Here is a 22,259-nt window from a genome sequence, read left to right on the forward strand (position 1 = left end):
TAGGCGGGGCTTGGCTTGCAACGACACCCCACCCTACACCAATGGACAGGTGAGGCACAGTCCAGCCCTGCCCCGACCCGCCATTTTCAGCCATAGGGCGGCCGCGCTGGACATCTCCCAGCCTAAAGATGGAGGCAGCCGCAGACAGTGTGTGAACTGTGTATGTGTGTGAACTGTGTATGTCAGACAGACAGAGTGACACTGCAGATGCGCCCCCCCAGATGTTGCGCCCGGTGCGGCCAGCCCCCCCTGCACCCCCCACACTACGCCACTGCATCTTGATATTGTGGCAGACCCCATACTACATTTACTCCCACTTAGAGATTTGAAGGTGGGTTTTTTGTCCAAACATATTTGAACGTTAAGTAGGGGATACAATCTGACCCTTATAATCTACTTTTTTGTTCGCCATACATGGTGGAGTGGGTCCCTTTTTGTACCCCTTGTGGGCCAAGAACTGACTGGTTACTGGTGTCCTATCCTGGAGGTTGCTCCTTCATGATGCAGTATGTGTCCAAGGATCAGCAATTTTGTTTTTTAGAGTATGCGGTTTCCTGCTTGGTGCACTATTGGTCAGTACAACCTTGTGTATATGAGATTTTAAAAGTGTGATATATGATGTGAATATGTTGAACATGTAATTGAATTTTGTTCTCTTTCAAACAGATTTATTGTAAACGGTAGCTTAATACCCCTGACGAAGAGATTAAACCCTAAAAATTATCGAAACGCGTTGGGTTTGCTCCTGCATGTTTCAGTCACCGGGTTGCTGCTGGTATCAAGTCATCTAGAAAATGGTTGTACCAAAAAGCCTTTATACCGCAACCGCATTGTTTTTAAGGATTGTGTACTTTGTATTTTGTGCAATAAAATTTCTTAAATTTTAAATGATTTTGTTTTTCATACCCTGTAAAATCCCACCCAACCTAACAATTTTTGTGTTTAAAAAAATGGAACACCTGAGTTAGTAGGTGAAGCAAGAACAACAGAGATGCACTTCAACCATTGTGCAAACTTCAGTAACCCATACAAGTGCAACTTTACTTGTTTTTCTCCAAACTCAATATCATACTTGATATTCTTGTGTCAAAAATAGGACAAAAGTATGGTCTGTGGTTCCCAGAAGAGAAACCCTTTTTGGTTATAAAGTGACTTTGTAAAATTACAATGTCAAAATATGTAAAGTTTATTACTATCTTTAGGTTTTAGAAAACACTAAACAGGAGGGTGAAATAAGATGAATTAGGTCATCATTTACTATTTTTTTTTAAGTAACAGAAACCTTAATAGAGCTTTAAATGTCCAGTCACTTTATCAACTAAATCACCAGGACCAGGTCCGACCCCAAGGACAGTTCTAGAACCTGGTGCTATTTGTGTGCGACCTGCATCCTGAATCAGACTGACAGCCAGTCCCAGATTTTTTGCCTGGGTGAGAAGCTCAACCAAAGTCTCTTCATCTGGAGCTTTCAGTACCACCTTGGGTTGCCCACAATATTCCCATTGCTTAAGTAATTCAGGATTTCTCTTAAGGAGCTGCTTGTAAGCCGATACTGCAGCATGTGAGCACTGTGCAGCAACTTTTCCCTTTCCCATTTTCAAATCGTTTCGGACGACTAGTACCATCTTGAACTCTCCACTTTCTCCCATCACACTTGCTTCACTTCCCGCATCACTTCCTGTTAATTTTGTTACATTCTTTGAACGGCCAATTCGGCCACGCAGGCTCCAACCTAGTAAAACACCACAGGCTATTCCCGCTGCCAGTGACAGAGTTCCAGGGCTAGTGATGTAATCCATCTTTAATCACCTACAACAAAACACACAAAATGTATTACTGCTTTAAAATGAACATGTTTGTGAGAAAAAGCTTGTGAATCTTAGTCATTTTTGGATTTTGGCCTAATTGGTCTAAAATGCAATTTGATCTTTACCGATGTCATAATATTAAAGCAAAGCAAACTGCGCACATGATTTTTTGTAGAGCAAATGGTTTATATAAACAAGGCTATTAATGGAGTCGATATGTAAACTTTTATATTTAGTAAAAAGTGCAATAACCCTAAAGAGACCCTTTCACCTTGGCCACTCAAGGCAAAATGTCAGGGACTGTTTAAACGCATAGTCCACGTGTCAACCACGCTTTTTTGCCACCTACCAACCACCCCCCTTAAACTGATTGCAGTGGACAGGGCTGTTTAGATGCCACGCGGCAAGGATCACCGGACATGTAGCGATCGGCGGGCAGCAAGCACACTGAATGCTACACATTAGGGATCGACTAATTATTGGTGAGGCCGATATTCACTTTTTTTGAAGTATTGGTCACAAACTTGCCGATGTGTCTACTATTGCTTCAAGGGGTTGTACCGTAGTGATGCCTGTACAGCTACAGGCATCACCCTGGTTCAGTTTTCTAGAGCTGATGGTTGGCTCTCTTTTAATAACAACTGATGTGGCTAAGCAGCCATTTGGCTGTTTTTACAAGTAGCAGGATTGGACGCCCCCCCGCCAAGGACTCCCGTCCCCCTGAGAGGCATGAGCAACCAGCCGGCATGTACGCCGGTTGGCCGAAAACCCGAACAAAGCTGGAATCGGCTATGATCGCGTCTCTGATGTAGTAACCCAGAAGCAATGTTATGACATCACTTTTGGTTACTGGGGCCACGAGATTTAAAAAAAATGACAGTATTTAAAACAGTCAAACAGGCGTTTTTAATGCTTTTAAGAGCAGAGGAGGGGGTTTGGGGGTCTTACAGCCCCCAGATCCCTCCATAAAGAGTACCTGTCACTGCCTATTACTGTCACAAGGGAGGTTTACATTCCTTGTGACAGCAATAAAAGTGATCGAAATATTTTTTAAAAAGGACAGTGTAAAAAAAAACAAAAAAAAAAAAAAAAAAAAAAAAAAACTTTAAAATGTGCAGAATATAGGCACCTAATATCGGCTATCAGCCTGAAGAGTGGCTGGAAAATTCTGTATCAGCCCTCAAAAAACGATATTGGTCGATCCCTACTACACACTCAAGTAAATGTCAAAGCGCCCTGCAACCTCATTTGTTGGCAAAAATGGGGTTACTGGGCATTGCTTCCTCACCGCCTGTCAGTAGCCTCTGGGGCAGGATCTGAAGAGAGGAAAGGAAGATTTGGACGCATGCCAAAAGCTGTAGGAAGTGTAAATGAACTAAGAGCGCTCACCAGTGCCCTCGCAGTTCATTGAGAACTACAAGTCCTCTATCGAGGTGGCAGATAGTACTTGTAGTTCATTCAGATTCCTGTGATTGAATGATGCCGCTATGCAGGCGGAGCCTCGCACAGCAGCGCTGTTTTTGAGGTCAGTGGGGGAGATTGGGGGGGGGGGGATGCGGGGACAGGTGCTACATGGTACACTCGAAATATGGTGATTTAGTCTTTAATCTATGATGGAGACCTGAAAGTTCCTTATACTTGTAGCATATTTTAGCAAATTCAATGTTGGCAAGTTGACCAGCATATCCAATCCAAAAAAAACATTTTTTTTTGATTTTCAGGACATTATGTACAAAAGACTCTTAGCATAGAGCACCTTATTTACAACTGGCTCAAGTGAACAGCAGAGGGCAGTGACACATTCACAAATTCTAAATACATAATCTTTGAGGCTCAATGTTCAATAATTCAACATTTTTTTTTAGTTTCCCAGTGCCACTAGGATCTTACTAAACACAAAGTTAAACTGAATTCTGTTTTTTTTTTTCGTTAAACAGACCACATATTACCACATTGTAGCAGATTTACTGAGCTGCACATTCACGGCTCAGTGTATGTTAACGCTGACAGGTAGGGAGAAGTATTCATAACAGAAGAGACCAATAGGTCTCTCTAGTCATAGAAACCCTACCTGTCAGAGTCCCCCCCCCCAAAAAGTGAGATTTGAAATGCTTATGACCATGCAAGATTTCTACTTATGTTTCCAAAAATGTAATGTTCTCCAGTAGGGATGCACCGAAATGAAAATTTTGGGCCGAAACCGAAACCGAAAATGCAGGATGCCATTGGCCGAAAACCGAAACCGAAAATGACTTTCCCCAAAAAAAAAAAATTAAAATAGATAGAAGAGGGGCATACACCAAAAGCAGGCAGTGACGTACACCTGTCGCTGCCACCCTGTCACAGTATATGTACTGTGACGGGTTGGCAAGAGGTTAATTTAATTACCAATGGTATTTGTATTATGCAGCATGAGGGGGTTAATGTATTGTCACTGATGCATTAGTGACCGACCAGTGGCAGGTAATTAACCCTTTTGTGCTGCATTGGTGCAACCAGTATCAGTGTTAATTAACACTGGTTGCACTGGTACTGGTTGCACTAATGCAGCACAAAGGGGTTAATTAACTGCCACTGGTCGGTCACTAATGCATCAGTGACAATACATTAACCCCCTCATGCTGCATAATTAATACAAATACCAATGGTAAGCTGCCTCAGCTATCACCCCTCCCCCCTCCCCCCTCCTCTCTCAGCGTCCCTCTCCAACTCACTCAGCTCCTCCGGTCACTGTGTCCATTATTCAAAAGTCCCGCCTCTGGCCGGCCGCCCGCCTCCCGGTGATGTCACTACTACTAGGATCTGTCCATGAATGAACTGACACACCGGGCGGGCGAGCGGCCTCTAATAGCTGTCACTATGAGCCGTTCACTTCTCTTCAATTCCCTGACAGTCCGGGCGGCTGCTAATACATAGTACTATGTGATCCTTCCTGTCAGCTCAGCGGGACTATGACTATGTGTGAATGAGATCTGATCTGACCTGACACCGGGCGGGGGGGCGGGTTGGAGCGGCCGCTATTAGCTGTAACTATGCAAGCGCTTCACTTCCTTGTCAGGCATGTATCTCCGCTGACAAGGAAGTGAAAGGCTCACATAGTTACAGCTAATAGCGGCCGCTCCAACCCGCCCCCCCGCCCGGTGTCAGGTCAGATCAGATCTCATTCACACATAGTCAGTCCCGCTGAGCTGACAGGAAGGATCACATAGTACTATGTATTAGCGGCCGCTCGCCCCGCCCTCCTGCCTGGTATGTCCATTCACTAATGCAGAGATCCTAGTAACAGGGACGTCATTGAGAGGCGGGCGGCCGGCCAGAGGCAGGACTTTTAAAACCTGCCCTGCGCTGCGCCCTCCTCCTTCCTCACGGCGGCCATATTAATTTCGGCACCGTTAACCCATTATCGGCCGAAATGAGAGAGGCTAATTTTCGGTCGATAATTTCGGTGGCCAAAATTTCGGTGCATCCCTATTCTCCAGTGGCTATTGAAAACAGAATATCACTGAAGCTCTTTAGAACTTGAGATCTTAAAAGAAAAAAAAAGTTAGCTATTGGCATTGACAGCTACAGCATCAGATTAAGTGTGAGCTTAAGGGCTCTTTCACACGGTCCGCCTCCGTAGGCGGATCCGTGTTGCTCAGCGGGAATCGATCCGCGATCCCCGCTGAGCCGGCGGATGACAGCTCCCTCTCCGCTTGCAGAGCGGAGAGGGAGGTGTCTCAGCCCCCGCTGCCCTCTATGGGGGATCGAAAAAGAGCGGACCGCTTGTCCGCTCTCATCAGATCCGCTCCGATTACTGAACGGATGGAAAAATAGGGTTTCCATCCGTCCAGATTTCACGCACAGGATCGGATGCGGATGGCAGCGGGTGTCAGCGGAGGTGTCTCCGCTGACACCCGCTGCCCCATAGAGCTGCATGGAGGATCCGATCAGATCCACGTAAAAAACTGACAGGCGGATCTGATCGGACCTCCCGTGTGAAAGAGCCCAAAAGGAGATAATGGATGTGCATGTTTAGGCAGGTTAAAGTGCAAGTGAAATCAGGTATATAACATTAAAGTGGAGCTCCACCAAAAGGGAAAGCTCTGCTTATTTGCCTTCCCCCCCCCCCCCTCTGCTGTCACATTTGACACCTTTTGGTGGGGAGAGGGTACCTGGTTTTGACAGATACCTGCTCCCACTTCCAGATAAAGTCATCCAGGAGTTAGGCCCCTCTCTTTCTTTCTCCCCCCCGCCGGGCCATTCACAAAGTACAAAGCGCAGCGCTTATGCCCAGAAAAGAACCGACTGTGAAGACGCAAGGTTTCCCTTACTAAAAATGGCGGTGGCAGCATCCAAGAGCCGAGTGAAAAATTGGCTCAGGTAAGGACACCGCTGGATTCCTGGACAGGCAAGTCCTAATATTAAAAGTCAGCAGCTACAGCATTTGTAGCTGCTGACTTATTTGGTTTTTTTTTTTCTTTATTTTCCAAAAAATTACAACTACAAAAAATTCACCATGCCTCTTAAGTAAATGTATACATTCCAAAAAGGGGTCATTTTGGGGATATTTCTACTGTCCTGGCGTCAGTAAATCAGGATTGATCTATTTTCAGATATATACCATATAGTTTGTGGACTATATAACGTTCCTACGGACTAAATAATGAACACTGGTTTGGGTTATTCTCAGCAAAAAAGCAGAACAATTTGGTCTAAATTTATGAAGAAAGATTAAATGTTTGCAAAATTTCAGAAACAAAAGAAATGTAATTTTTTTCAACATTTTTGGTCCTTTTTCATATATAGTGCAAAAAAAAAAAAAAAAAACACCAAAAGAAAGCTCTATTTGTGTGGGAAAAAAAAATAAAGATAAAAATGTCATATCGGTTCAGTGTAGCATGACTGCGCAATTGTCATTCAAAGTGTGACAGTGCTGAAAGCTGAAAATTGATCTGGGCATGAAGGGGGTGAATGTGCCCAGTATTGAAGTGGTTAAACTGAAAGTTTAGTTCAGCGTAAGGCCTAATGCACACTGGACGTTTTTACAGCTGCTGATTTTGGCTTCAGGCGTTTTTTTCTGCAGTCCAACTCCCCAGTATGTTATCCTAAGTGTCCATGCACACATAGGCCCCTTTCACACAGGCTTTCCGATCGAGGTCCACCTGTCAGTTTTTCAGGCGGACCTAATCGGATGCTCCATGCACCCCTATGGAGACATCTCTGCTGACATCCGCTGCTATCTGATCCTGTCCATGAAGTTCAGACAGATGGAAAACCTATTTTCCATCCATCTGGAGGATCGGATAGGATTGGTTGAAAACAGACAGGTGGTCCGTTATCATCGATCTCCCATAGAGGAGAGTGGGGATCTGACAGGTCTGTCTCTGCAAAGTAAGCGGAGATGGACCTGTCATCCGCCTGCTCAGCGGGGCTTGGTGGATCGATCCCCGCTGAGCAAAACTGAGTCCATCAGGGGGAAAGCCCGTGTGAAAAGGACTCTTATGGACCATACACACTATAAGATTTTCTGAAGACTTTTTCCTTTAGATTTACCCAAACCATATAATATGGAGGTCAAACCTAAACACTTTCAATTTGTATGCAATCTGGCAGGCCCTTGCACTACATAGAAAAGGTAAATCTGAAGGAAATCCAACCACAAAAGTTGGATAGTGTGTATCCAGCTTTAGGCTGTTAGCAGCAGTTTTTGGCAGTGACGTTTTCTGGCTGGAAAAAAAAAAAAAAAAAAAAAAAACAGAACTAGTGGGTCTTAAAAGGAGTTTTTCAGCTTTAGAAAAGCTCTAACACTGATAAAAGCTTAAAAATGCAGAAAACGCATGTATTCAGCATTTGTCAGTGTTTTTAATCCATACAATATGATTCAAGGCAAAACTTTTTTTTTAGTTTTGGATAGAGTGCAGAGGGCTTAAAACACCTTTCACACATCAGTTTTTATTGCTGTCCCCATTAGCGAGATTCGGCCTCTCTATTGGTCCTGATTACCATTATCATTGAAAGTGAAAGGAAAACCCAAATTTTGGGTTGTCCCCAGAAAAGTAAGAGGGTAATTCTTCCAATGGGGACATTAGCTCTGGTGACCAGGGGGTCCCCAGGAATTTCCCCTAATTTGCAGGGATTTCCTCTCACTTCCTGTTTGGCTATGGGACAGGAAATGAAGGTAAATCTCCACAATGGCATACAGATGGCAAAAAAAAAAAATCGGATAGGCGTTATAACCCTCCATAACCATCCAAAATGAAGAAAAAAAAAAAATTGTGCCTATAGTTCTACTTTAAGCTTTTGTTGGAGTATAGTTTTGCAAAAAAGCCTTAGAGCCGGTTCAGACTGAGGCGACACGACTCCTTACTACTTCGGGGGCGACTTGTGCATTACCATGCACCACGACTTCGGAGCGACTTGCAGGGACTTCACATAATGGAAGTCTATGCAAGTCGCTCCGAGGTCACCCCGAAGTAGTACAGGACACTTTTTCTAAGTCGGAGCGACTTGTGTCGCTCCTATTAGAACGGGTCCTGTAGCGGTCAATGGACCGCGAGGGAGCGCAACTTGTCAGGCTGACAAGTCGTCTGACAAGTCGCGCTAGTGTGAACCGACTCTTAAAGTGATACTAAAGTCTCTGTTTTTTTTGTCTAAAAACAACAAACATTTCATACTTACCTGCTCTGTGTGGTTTTGCACAGAGCAGCCCAGATTCTCCTGTTCTTGGGTCCCTCTCTGGCACTCCCTCCTGCCGAGTGCCCCCACAGCAAGCAGCTTGCTATGGGGGTATCCGAGCCACGACTCGGCCCCACTCCCTCTCTCCTCATTGGCTCACTGACTTTGACATTGGCGCCGCTGCTGTCTCAGCCAATGAGGAGAGAGAGTCCCCAGACTTCGTGGCTCTTGTGCAACATCGCGAGATCAAGATGGGCGCAGGTAAGTATTAGGGGGGCTGCTGCACACTGAAGATTTTTTATCTTCATGCATAGAATGCATTAGGTGGCTCTAAAGGCAGAAGGTTTATCTTTATGCATTCTATGCATTAAGATAAAAAAAAAACCTGTGTGCAGCAGCTCCCCATCTCGATCCAGCAATGTGCACGAGTGCCTCGGCAGTCCGGGACTCTCCCTCCTGATTGGCTGAGACACAGCAGCAGCGCCATTGGCTCCTGTTGCTGTAGAGCAAAAACTCAATTAGCCAATGAGGAGAAAAAGGGGGGAGGGCCAAACGGTAGCCCTGTGTCTGAGTGGACACACAGAGCTGCGGCTCACCTCTAGTGCCCCCACAGCAAGCAGCTGTGGGGGCACTCAGCAGGGGGCAAGAGTGCCAGCAAGGGACCTAAGAGGAGGATCCGGGCTGCTCTGTGCAAAACCACCATATAGCGCAGTTAAGTATGACATGGTTGTTATTTAAAAAAAAAAAAAACCTTCTACCTTTAGAACCACTTTACAACCTGTTCCAAATTATTATGCAAATTCTATTTAACCACTTCCCGACCACCCACCGCCTATTTACTGCGGCAGGGTGGCTCTCCTGCGCACATTGACGTAGACATACGTCTGTCATGCGCGGGAAGCCAGGGGGGAAGCTCTCGCCCCCCACTCGGCAGCGGGGAAGCCGATGCACGCCACCCCCCCCCCACAGTTAGAATCACTCCCCTAGGCTCACATTTAACCTATTGATCACCCATAGTGATAACCCCTTCCCTGCCAGTGTCATTATTACAGTAACAGTGCATATTTTTTAGCACTGATTACTGTAGTAATGTCACTGGTACCCCCAAAAGTGTCAAAAATGTCAGTTAGCGGTCCGATCTGTCCGCCGCAATGTCGCAGTCATGCAAAAATCGCAGATCGCCGCCATTACTAGTAAAAAAAAAAAAAAAAAAAAAAAAAAACCCAATAAAAATCTTTCCCGTAGTTAGTAGACACGATAACTTTTGCGCAATCCAATCAAAATATGCTTATTGCAATTTTTTTTTACCAAAAATATGTAGCAGAAAACAAATTGGCCTAAAATGTTAAAAAAAGATTTTTTAGAGAGTGTCATATAGCAGAATGTGAAAATTGTTTTTTTTTTTTTTCAAAATTTCAAAAATTGTCACTCTTTTTTTGTTTATAGCGGAAAATATGAAAAAAAAAAAGGCCCCTTTCACACAGGGGAGTCCGTTGGCAGACTGTTTTTCTCAGCGGGGGATCGGCGGATCCCCCGCTGAGCAGGCGGATGGAAGCTCTGTCTCCACGCTGTGTGCGGAGACAGAGCTGTCAGGTCCCCCACTGTTCTCTATGGGGGAATCGGATGGGAACGGACCGTTTGTCCATTCTCATCCGATCCGATCCGCTGGATGGATGGAAAACAGGGTTTCTATCCGTCCAGATTTGACGGATCGTATCGGATGTCAGCGGACATGTCTCTGCTGTAATCTGATGCCCCATAGAGATGCATGGGGCATCCGTTCAGATCCGCCTGAAAAACTGACAGGCGGATCTGAACGGTCCGCCTGTGTGAAAGGGGCCTTAACTCATGGATAGCATTGTGTCTCAGGGCTCTTTTGATCACTGAAAACAATCTCGGACACCTGTGATAATTAGATTGCCAGGTGAGCCCAATTTAAGGAAGAACTACTAAAGGAGGGTTTTCCACATTATTAAGCAGAGCAGCATTTTCATGTAATATGGGGAAGAAAAAGGATCTCTCTGCTGCCGAAAAGAGTGAAATAGTTCAATGCCTTGGACGAGGTATGAAAACAATAGATATTTCACGAAAGCTTAAGCGTGATCATCGCACTATTAAGAGATTTGTGGTGGATTCTGAGCACAGACTGGTTGGTGCAGATAAAGGCACATTGAGGAAGATTTCTGCCAGATCCATGCTTTGGATCAAGAGAGCAGCTACTAAAATACCATTACATAGCAGCAAACAGATATTTGAAGCTGCTGGTGCCTCTGGAGTCCCACTGACATCAAGGTGTAAAGTCCTCCAGAGTTTTGCAACTGTGCATAAACCTTCTATTCGGCTACCACTAACCAATGCTCACAAGCAGAACGGCTGCATTGGGCAGAAAAATACATGAAGACTAATTTTCAAACAGTCCTGTTCACTGATGAGTGTCGTGCAACCCTGGTCGGTCCAGATGGATAGAGTAGTAGATGGTTGGTGGACGGTCACTCTGTTCCAACAAGGCTGCAACGTCAGCAAGGCGGTGGTGGAGTCATGTTCTGACATCTTGCAAACAAATTCAAGCAGAAACTGTCCAAAAACTCACAAGTTCAATGGATACAAGACTTGTGAAGCTGCTATCAAATAAGGGGTCATATGTTAAAATGTAACTTGACCTGTTAAAATGTTGTTATAAGTTTGGTTGAAATAGCTTTTGATTTCAGTAAATATGCTGCAAACACAACAAATGACAATTTTCAGTTCTTTACAACCTATAAAGTGTTTTGAAACTTACTGTGCAAAAAAACTTGGAATTAACAGTGCATTGTAAGTTTTTTGTATGTTTTAAAAAAATATTGTTATCATTAGGAGGTTCGTTCAGTAAAATGTGAATTGTACTCTTAATAGTTGATAACGTGAATTATGCTGACTGTTTTTTACATCAATTATTTAGGTAAATGAGAAAAATATAATTTGCATAATAATTTGGAACAGGGTGTAAAGGATGATTGTATTTTAAGTACACTTATCCTTGAAATGACCCCAGCCCTGCAGCAAGCCCCCATATCTTCTAATGACTTGTCCTCATTCTAGGGCAGGGGTGGGGAACCTGCGGCCCCCAAAATCATTTGGTCAGGCCCCCTGTGCCGCTTGGTCTGTCTGTCACAGCTGAGCTGTCAGAACGGAGTCTATATTTCTTGTATAGTTCCGGCTCCTTTCTGTCTTAGTGAGTCACAGGTGGAGTGATATCAAATGCATTTGGCCTGTGAGGAGACTGACCGAGATACAGGAACATCTATCTTCCTCCAGCGCGGCGCCGCTCCTGAGTCTTTAGCCAGCATTTCCCACCAGCAGTACCGGCCAGTAGAGATGCACTGAAATTTCGGCCACCGAAATTATCGGCCGAAAATGAGCCTATCCCATTTCGGCCGATAATGGGTTAACATTGCCGAAATGAATATGGCCGCCGTGAGGAAGGAGGAGGGCGCAGCGCAGGGCAGGTTTTAAATATCCCGCCTCTGGCCGGCCGCCCGCCTCTCAATGACGTCCCTACTACTAGATGTGTGCATGACTGAAGGGACATACCAGGCGGGAAGGCGGGGCGAGCGGACGCTATAGATATAACTATGTGATCCCTTCCCTGTCAGCTCAGCGGGACTGTGTGTGAATGAGAACTGAACTGACCTGACAACGGGCGGGGGGAGAGGCCGCTAATGACTATAACTATGTGAGCTTCACTTCCCTGTCAGGCATGTATCTCCGCTGGTAGGGAAGTGAAGCTCACATAGTTATAGTCATTAGCGGCCGCTCCCCCCGCCCCCCCGCCAGGTGTCAGGTCAGTTAAGTTCTCATTCACACACAGTCCCGCTGAGCTGACAGGGAAGGATCACATAGTTATATCTATAGCGGCCGCTCGCCCCGCCCTCCCGCCTGGTATGTCCCTTCAGTCATACACAGATCGTAGTAGTGACATCACCGGGAGGCGGGCCGCTGGCCAGAGGTGCTTCTTTTGAATGAAGGACACCTGAGGAGGGACGCTGAGCCAGAGGGGGGGAGGGTGTACTGCCGAGGGGGGCGCTGAGGCAGTGGGGGAAGAGCTAGGGCAGCTTACCAATGGCATTTGTATTATGAAGCATGAGGGGTTAATGTATTGTTACTGCAGGTCACTGATGAATTAGTGACCAACCAGTGGCAGTTAATTAACCCCTTTGTGCTGCATTAGTGCAACCAGTATCAGTGTTAATTAACACTGGTTGCACTTATACTGGTTGCACTAATGCAGCACAAAGGGGTTAATTAACTGCCACTGGTCGGTCACTAATAGATGAGTGACCAGCAGTAGCAATACATTAACCCCCTCATGCTGCATAATAGAAATACCATTGGTAATTAAATTAACCACTTGCCAACCCGTCACAGTACATATACTGTGACAGGGTGGCAGCGACAGGTGTACGTCGCTGCCTGTTTTTGATGTATGCCCCTGTTCTATCCATTCTAAATTTTTTTTGGGGAAAAAGTCATTTTCGGTTTTCGGCCAAGGGCATCCTGCATTTTCGGTTTCGGCCAAGAATTCATTTCGGTGCATCCCTACCAGCCAGCACTACCAGCCTGAGCCAGCAGTACCCACAGCAGTATCAGCCAGCAGCACCCACAGCACAGCAGTTATTTTCAAAACTTACCACCGCAAAGAGTTGACTGCGCTCCAGACTGACCGAAAACCAGTTGCGAATAGCAACATCATCAATACCAGCTAACATCACACACTTCACCAAAGAGACGCAGTTCCAGCCATCACATTAGCGGTGAGTTAATTAAACGTTTGACCAAATATAACAGGCTAGTATTATGTGTTGTTGGTTGAAAATTCATAAATAAACACCTTTCAAAAATATAACAGGCTAATTTTTAAGTTTATAATTTTGTATGGCCCCCGAATGATGTTATAAATATCCAAATGGCCCTTGGCAAAAAAAAGGTTCCCCACCCCTGTTCTAGGGGATAATTTTTCTGCAAATTTTTGGGAGCCAAAAGTGAGTATGGACTGCTGCCGCTGCCACACATTTCTCAGGGCCTGCCTTCTGAACTACAGAGGTGGTGAGAAGAGGAGATTCAGGAGGCGGATTAGTACAGGAATCACTGCTTGCAGGCAGCAAGATGCTATGGAATTTGCAGTCCTTAGATATCGAAAGTAAACAGCAGAAGAGAAGCTGGGAATCCAGGAAGATTTGGAAATTGATGATCATCAGACAGGCAGAACTCACAACATGAAGGGGATTTTGACTAGAAGGCTCCTTTCACACAGACGGACCATTCAGATCAGCCTGTCAGTTTTTTTGGTGGATCTGAACGGATGCCCCGTGTATCTCTATGGGGCATCAGATGTCAGCGGAAACAAGTCTGCTGACATCTGATCCGTCAACTCTGGACAGATGGAAACCCTATTTTCCATCCGTCCAGCGGATGGGATCGGATGAGAATGGACAGATGGTCCGTTCCCATCTGATTCCCCCATAGAGAACAGCAGGGACCTGACAGCTCTGTCTCCGCACACAGCTGCCATTGGCTTGCTCAACAGGGGATCGGCGGATCTATCCCCCGCTGAGATAAACAAAGTCCGCCGACGGACCGGAATGTGTGAAAGGGTCCTTAGATTGTCAAATATTGCTTGTATTGTTATTACAATACCGATGTTAAATCTATGATGTGACCATAGCTCTCTTAACTAAGCTTTTCGTTTTCTCCCCTGTAATCTCAGCAGGTTAAAGTGTTACTAAACCCATAACAGTAAAATCAGTCTGTATATGCAGTAAAGCATGCTTGTTATACTCACTGTGGTACCTAAGGGCTTAAAGTAGAACTATAGGCAAAACTTTTGTCTTTTCATATTGGATAGCGCAAGGGAGGGTGATAACCCGCCAGATTTTTTTTTTTTTTTCGTCATCTTTGTACCATTGCGGAGATTTCCCTTCACTTCCTGTTCCAGAGCCAAACAGGAAGTGAGAGGAAATCCCTACAAAGGATATTCCTTGGGGACCCCCAGGTCACCAGAACTAATATCCCCCATTGGAGGATTTCCCCTCTATTACTTTTCTAGGGACAACCCAAAATGTAGGTAATTTCTTTTACTTTCAATGTAATATTGGAAAGGGGGCAAAATTAGCCCCCCTTTCATATGGGCTGGTGGAAGGGGTTAAAAGAACTTAGGATAATGAGGCCCATAGCTCTCCTCAGCCATTTTCCCGCCAGAAGGAGTTACCAGGCAGTTTAGTGGTTGTTTAGAAAGAACAGGTGGTTGTTAGGCAGTTTAGGTTCTCTCTCTAAGGAATCAGCGAATGAGCCCCTTCTCCGCCCGCTCACCTCAGCCTATGGGGTGGAGGTTACCTCAGGAAGAAGCATATTTAAGCTGCCTCCCGCCCCTCAGGGGCTCACATCTCTTCAGACCTTCCATCTGGATTTTTCTTTTGCTTGGACTTACCTGCTCCTGGTACCGATTTTCGGTCGAATATGTCCCTCATTCGTCAGCTGCTGGAGCGTGCGGGAGAAGAGGGCGGTGAGGAGTGGCTCCGGAGATGTCTGCAGTTACCCAGGACTGTGGAAGCGGTGGAACCTTCGGAGACCGTGTCTGCGGTGGCGGCAGAGGATGTCGGTGGCACTGCAACCGGGTCGGAGTTCACGGCAAGTCAGGTGATGTCGGGCCCGCCGGATGTGGACGCCAGTCACCGGTCGGGTGACGTCGGCGGAGATGCGACGTGGCAAGGCATTTCCGGGGCAGTCGGCCCTGAGAGGAGGAAGCGGACACCGAGGAGACGGTACTCGCCGGTGGAATCGAGGCGCCCGGCCGGGCGGAGGGCGGAGAGCGCGGACCGGAGAGGACGTCCGGCGGAGGCCGCTGCGGGCCGTAGAAGCGGATCGGCGGGGTCAAGACGGTCTGAGCCCACACAAGCTGGAGTCAGAGCTGGAGTGAGGCCGCCTGTTGCTGCCCAAGGTGCGCCCCTCCAGGCCGGCAGCCAGCCATGCATCCCCCATCAAGAGGCACAAGTGGAGGAGTCCGAGCCAGAGGATCTGAATCCCCCCAGAAGACAGGCTGTCCCGGGTGGTGAGTTGCCGGGAGTCAATAGCCCGAATACCTTTTTTAAATTGTTCAGAGATTTCTGCCAGAATTCCCCCTTACCAAGAGCAGGGGAAGGGGGGCCAGAGGTTAGTGAGGTGTGGGCGCCCCCTAGTGTGCAAAGTAGAGGTAGTCTTTTTGAAGTGGCTAAGACACAAAATCTCCCTGAATCGGTTCTGAAGGAACCCATGACTTGTACAGTGTCACCCCTTGGTATGCATTTACCGGACTCCTTAAAGGAGCGGATATGGCAAGGGGTTTATATAGATTTATTGTCCCTTTTGCCTTCCTCTAGGGAATTTATGACAAAAGGTGACAAGGAGGAGGAACATGATAGAAAGCGCTTTATCCCTAAGTCTATTTTCAACTGGATTCAGGCTTTCTGCATATACTCCTCTGTTATGTGCGAAAGATTCCCAGAAAAAAGCGTGGGTTTGTTTCATCATGTCGAGATCATTCTCGAAGCTTATAAGGGGTTCGGGGGGGTATCGTGGTTTAACTACGATGTAGCCTTTAGACAAAAGATGGCAGTGCATCCAGGTCTGTCCTGGGGTGCTAAGGATGTGGGACTTTGGTTGGATTTATTTCTCCCCCAGCGGTCCTTTCAGCCCCGGGCAGCACCTGGTGCACAGGTGCCCCAACCAGCAGCTCCCTCGGCTTACAAGCGGGGGATCTGTTTTGCGTTTAATGATGGGCAGTGTCGATGGCCGGGTACTTGTAAATACCGGCACGAATGCGCATTTTGCGCCGGTGCTCACCCAGTGGCCAAATGCTTCAGACGAATGGCGGGGGCTCAACAAGGGAGTGTTCCAAAAGGCCCGAACGCCGGTGAAGCTAGCAGAGCTGCTGCCGTGGCTACAAATATACCCCGACCGCTGGAAGGCGGATCTGCTAATTGATGGTTTTAGTCTAGGTTTCCGACTTCCGCTATTTGCGGGTCGGGGGTGTGCTATGGTTAACAATCTGCCATCTGTTGTTGGTATGTCCCATGTGGTGTTTGAAAAGATTAATAAAGAAATAGATGAAGGAAGGTTTGTGGGTCCGTTCTGTTCCCCCCCTTTCGATGACTTTCGGATATCCCCTATAGGTATCGTTCCTAAAAAAGAGCCGAATGCTTTTCGTTTGATCCATCACCTGTCGCATCCGCGGGGTGATTCTTTAAACGATCAGATTGACTTGGACGAGGCATCGGTGCATTATTCGACTTTTGAAGATGCTCTATGTATCGTGAAAGGTTTGGGTAGGGGGGCATTACTGGCAAAAACGGACATCAAGTCCGCTTTCCGTTTGCTGCCTCTGCATCCTTCCTGTTTCAGCTCTCTAGGTATATTTTTTGAAGGACGATATTATTTTGACAGGTGTCTTCCTATGGGGTGTTCGCTTTCCTGTTTTTATTTTGAGTGCTTTGCCACTTTTTTGGAGTGGGTGGTGACGCAGGTGACAGGTAAGTCCCAGGTAATTCACTATCTGGATGACTTCCTTTTTATGGGGAAAGCGAACACCCCTGATTGTGAGTTCATTCTTAATTCTTTTTTCATACTTTGTGAGAATTTTGGCATCCCATTAGCGGGTGAAAAGACGGTGGGGCCTTGCACCTGTATCGATTTTTTAGGCATCACCGTGGATTCAAATCTGATGGAATTTCGGCTGCCGCAGGAAAAGATTCGACGGCTGAAAGGTATGTTGTACTTGGTAATGAGAAAAAAGAAGGTATGTCTGCGAGAGATGCAGTCTCTTCTGGGGTTATTGGCGTTTGCCTCCAGGGTAATACCTGTGGGTAAGGCTTTTTCCAGGAGACTGTACCTCTCAATATCGGGTTTGAAGTCCCCCTCGGCGCACGTCAGAGTGACGCATGATATGAGGGAGGACATATTGGTATGGCTTCAGTTCCTGCTTCATTTTAACGGTAGAGCCGTTTGGCAAGAGGAGTTTGTTTTGGATTCGGATTTCAGGCTCTTCACTGACGCTGCGGGCTCGGTGGGCTTCGCCGCAATCTGGCGGACCCATTGGTGTGCGGAGCGTTGGTGCGAGAGATGGAGGCGATCTAAATTAATTAAAAACATTGTGTTGCTGGAACTGTTCCCGATTGTGGTGGCGTTGGAGGTTTGGGGTGATTTCTTTAGGAACAGGCGTTTGATGGTTAGTACGGATAACAAAGGTGTTCTGTACGCCATCAATTGCCTGTCCTCTAGGTCTCCGCCGGTCATTGCTTTGCTCAGGTACTTGGTTTCACAATGTTTAAGGTTGAACGTGTGGATTAAGGCTACTCATGTTCCTGGAAAAAGCAATGACCTGGCGGATTCTCTATCTCGTTTCCAGGTTCAGAAATTCTTTCAGCTCCTCCCAGAAGCGGATTCTGTAGGCGTGCCTTGCCCGACTCACCTGTGGGATTTGGTTTAGAGCTGGTGATGGAAAATGTACAGCATTCCTTGGCGCACAGCACTTGGTCGGGATACCAATCGGCGTTTGCTGTGTGGCTGTCCTTTCTTGCTTCAGTGAACAGCCCTCGGGAGTCCTTCTCAGAGGAGTTGGTCCTGTTTTTTCTGAACTCGCTTTTTGAAAAGGGGTACTCCTGGTCGCATATCAATAAGCTGCTGGCAGGAGTTTCCTTTTTTGTAAAGTTGCGGGGTCATCCGGCTTGCGCGTCTTTTTTCTCAGTCCAACAGGCAATGAAAGGTTACAGGAGGAGAACGGCTCATCCGGATTTGCGTCGCCCTGTCACTTTGGACATTTTACAAAGTCTATGTTCAGCAGTGTCGGGTATATGTTTTTCGGCGTATGAAGCCATATTGTTCAGGGCAATTTTTTCTTTGCTGTTTTTCGCGGCGTTGCGAATATCTGAGCTGATTCCGGTTCGCGCGGTTGCTGGCTCGGGACTTAAATTTACAAATGTTTGCTGTACAGCGGACAGAGTAAGTGTGTTTCTGGTCAAATCTAAAACGGATCAGAGGGGTTTGGGACATTGGTGCCACCTACACAGGTTTAGGGGTTCTCCGGTTTGCCCGGTGATGCTGGTTTCAGATTATTTAAGGGTCAGGGAGGGTGATAATGTATATTTCCTGATCCATGCGAATGGTAAGACACTTACTAGATACCAATTTGATTTTGTGTTTAGGAAGTGTTTACAGTCGCTTGGCCTGGGCCAGTTGCGGTTCTCGTCCCATTCATTTCGGATCGGGGCGGCAACTGAGGCGTCAAGGGCAGGTTTGGAGGTGGGATTGATTAAAAACATTGGTAGATGGAAATCAGATTGTTACACCTCTTATGTTCGCCCTAACCTCGTTTTTGCTCCTTGCAGGTAATCCATTGCAGGTGTGGATTGTGGGACACTCTTTTGTGTTCTGGGCACAGCAACGAGCGAGGCAACGGATATATTCCGAAATCCTTGGCTTGGACCAACATCGTTTTCAAGTTTCCTGGTTCAGTAAGAGAGGCATGAGATGGGAGGAGTTATTACCTAGCATGGAGAGTTTGTTTGAATCCCAACCCCCTCCTGACATTCTGGTGGTACACTTGGGGGGGAACGATATAGGAAAAGTGAGAACCCTAGATCTGATTTTTAAAATACGGGACGACCTGCACAGTCTGAAGCTAAGGTTCCCCGAAATGGTAGTGATGTTTTCGGAGATTGTGCACAGGCTGGTCTGGTCGTCCGGTCGTTTGCGTTTTCATGGTAAAATTAAAAAGCGTGTTAATCGTGCTTTGGAAAAGTTTTTGGCACAGGTGAATGTATTATCGTACAGGCACTCGGACTTGGAAGGTGGGGTTCAAGGTCTTTACCGGGGAGATGGCGTTCACCTCTCCGGTATTGGCCTCGACATATTTAATGCAAACTTGGGTTCGTTAATTGAATTGGCCGCGCTTCGGGGGTGTGGTGACAGGCAATGAGGTATTGCCTGTCTTTTGGATGGTGATCAAATTGTTTTGATCTTATGTGAATGACAACCCGAGTTTTTATGACTGGGTTGGTCTGTTTATTTATATTGATATTTATAAAGATGGTTTATGTTATTTTGAATACCAGTCAATAAAGAAGCCGCGGCCGTTTTTTACCAAAACTATAGTCCGAGTGCCTTATTTATTATATAATAAAAAAAAAAAAAAAAAAGGGGGGTATTGTTTATACAAGTTAAGTTTTAAGATATAAGGTGATATAAGGTAAGTTTAAGATTGCACAATCTCCTTCCTACCATCCCATATTGGAAAGGGGGCAAAATTAGCCCCCCTTTCATATGGGCTGGTGGAAGGGGTTAAAAGAACTTAGGATAATGAGGCCCATAGCTCTCCTCAGCCATTTTCCCGCCAGAAGGAGTTACCAGGCAGTTTAGTGGTTGTTTAGAAAGAACAGGTGGTTGTTAGGCAGTTTAGGTTCTCTCTCTAAGGAATCAGCGAATGAGCCCCTTCTCCGCCCGCTCACCTCAGCCTATGGGGTGGAGGTTACCTCAGGAAGAAGCATATTTAAGCTGCCTCCCGCCCCTCAGGGGCTCACATCTCTTCAGACCTTCCATCTGGATTTTTCCCCTCCCGCCCTCCCCTGGTTTGTCGCGGCTTCAATAAATTGTCTGGTTTGGGTCACCTCTAGTTATAGAGGGGGACGTGTATTTTTTGTTATATGATGTTGATTATGATAATGTATGGTGGATGGTGATCAAATTGTTTTGATCTTATGTGAATGACAACCCGAGTTTTTATGACTGGGTTGGTCTGTTTATTTATATTGATATTTATAAAGATGGTTTATGTTATTTTGAATACCAGTCAATAAAGAAGCCGCGGCCGTTTTTTACCAAAACTATAGTCCGAGTGCCTTATTTATTATATAATAAAAAAAAAAAAAAAAAAGGGGGGTATTGTTTATACAAGTTAAGTTTTAAGATATAAGGTGATATAAGGTAAGTTTAAGATTGCACAATCTCCTTCCTACCATCCCATGGGTAAACAGAACAAATAGAGAGGGTGAATAAAAACGGACAGGTGTTCTAATCTCTCTCCACTCTATCCAAAACTTAAAAAAGATCAGTGTGCTTTTAGTTATACTTTAATCCTCTGCATTGTGTAAAAAAGCTGCTTGCTCCCCTTCTTCCACAGTCCCCAATGTCCTGATAGAACAGATCCTTGGGGGTAAGCTGCACATGCTCAGTTTGGTGTGTATTGCTAGATAGTGATGGGCTCGGGCGTGTTGGGATCGAGCCCACCAGGAAGCCCTCACTGCACACCGCAAATCATAGGCAGTGAGGCATTTACCGACCGGCACCTGCACAAACACCCTATGATTGGCAGTGTGCAGTAATGGCTTGATCCAAACACGCCTGAGCCCATCACTACTAGAGTTCTTTTTTTTTTTTTTTTGGGAGGGTGCATGTGATCAGCACAGGGCCAATCAGCACTGTCCAGACAGAGGGTCAGGGGTCCTACAGCCTCATAGGACAGTCAGGGGAGAATGAAAACTCCTCCTACAAGCTCTACCCAGACACCTATAGAAGTCACAAGATTGCTATATACTGCTGATGGGAAAAGGTATTTAGCAGTTTATATTTACTAAAATAATTGCATTTCCATGTTCTGCGTACTGTGGGAGACCAGATATAGTGAATGTAGGATCCTGGGGCTAGTAATGTAAATGATAAGGTTTTAGCTGACACATGAGCTAGCACATCCACAATGAGTGCCTTTTAGCCTGACCCTTCATCTGGGACAGAAAGAGCATACAAATAACTAGCAAGGCTGCCCTATTGTACCATAATGAGTTTATATAGGACCTCTCAATGAGATGCATATAATGGAGCCGAGTCTGGGAATGGAGTACAGCAGACTACACACCATGCAAGGACAGGTGGTGTGGATAGATACACAGGACAGCGGCTCTCACCGGTATCCGAACACACGTTCACGTTGTTCTCCCCTCGCAGCTTCCTGGTACGCCGTCGCCTTCCAATGACGTCACGCCCGCTCATCGCCCCCACTTTGTCTCCTTCCTCTGCACCGCTCGTCTGTCTATCGCTGCGCTCTGCTCCGTACAGCACGGACACCGCTGTGGTATTCAGGTACCACCCGGAATATTCCGACAACTCCGAGCCCAGCCGGTGAATGAGTGTCGGTGGCTGATGACATCATCGGTGAGGAGGGGAGGTGTAGTGACAGCGCTGACGATAGTTCCGGTGGAGTGACCCGGTGAGTGTGACAGATCGCGAGTGAGAGGCTGCAGGTGGGAGGTGAGTGAGGATCGGGGTGTAGGGACGTGTCTGCCATGGTAGGGGGTCAGCACCCTGTGTGTGTGACAGTGATGGCCATTGGGGCTGCGTCATTCAGATGTCAGGGGATCACCTCTGCCTACATGTGTGATTATTATCGCTGCTCTCCTACCCTAATGTCACTGCTCATCCTCTGAGCACTGCGATCAGCACTGGATAAGGGTGGCCATTCATCACCATAGTCCATAGACATCACATGATGGGGGAGATGCCTGACAGTGACACCCTGGCCATCACACTGTGTCTGTGAACAATGGGAGATCGGATGGACATCTTCATTCTTCTAGGCACACTTTCCTATAATTCGATTGCCCAGAAATCCTGATTTTCATTTTTCTCTATGAGTTTCCGCTGTGCACACTGTCTAAGGGCCCGTTTGCATTCCTGTGTTCCCTAAAGCACCAGTAAACTAAGGCATGTATCGTTATAATGACACTCATGCATTGC

The 22,259-nt window shown here is 46.4% G+C and overlaps 1 protein-coding gene across 1 annotated transcript; it reads right to left on the minus strand.

The window, feature by feature from the left end:
* Window positions 1-1,233: 1,233 nt before the first annotated feature.
* PTRH2 (peptidyl-tRNA hydrolase 2) lies at window positions 1,234-21,717 on the minus strand. The gene is made up of 2 exons (XM_082245794.1): window positions 21,431-21,717; window positions 1,234-1,809 (listed from the first exon to the last, which is right to left on the minus strand). Exon 2 carries the CDS (start codon window positions 1,797-1,799, stop codon window positions 1,284-1,286), a length of 516 nt encoding a protein of 171 aa, XP_082101920.1. The 5' UTR covers window positions 1,800-1,809; window positions 21,431-21,717; the 3' UTR covers window positions 1,234-1,283.
* Between the last annotated feature and the right edge of the window lie 542 nt (window positions 21,718-22,259).

Source organism: Pelophylax lessonae, assembly GCF_965119305.1.
Source record: "Pelophylax lessonae genome assembly, chromosome: 2".
Classification (NCBI taxonomy): Eukaryota; Metazoa; Chordata; class Amphibia; order Anura; family Ranidae; genus Pelophylax; species Pelophylax lessonae.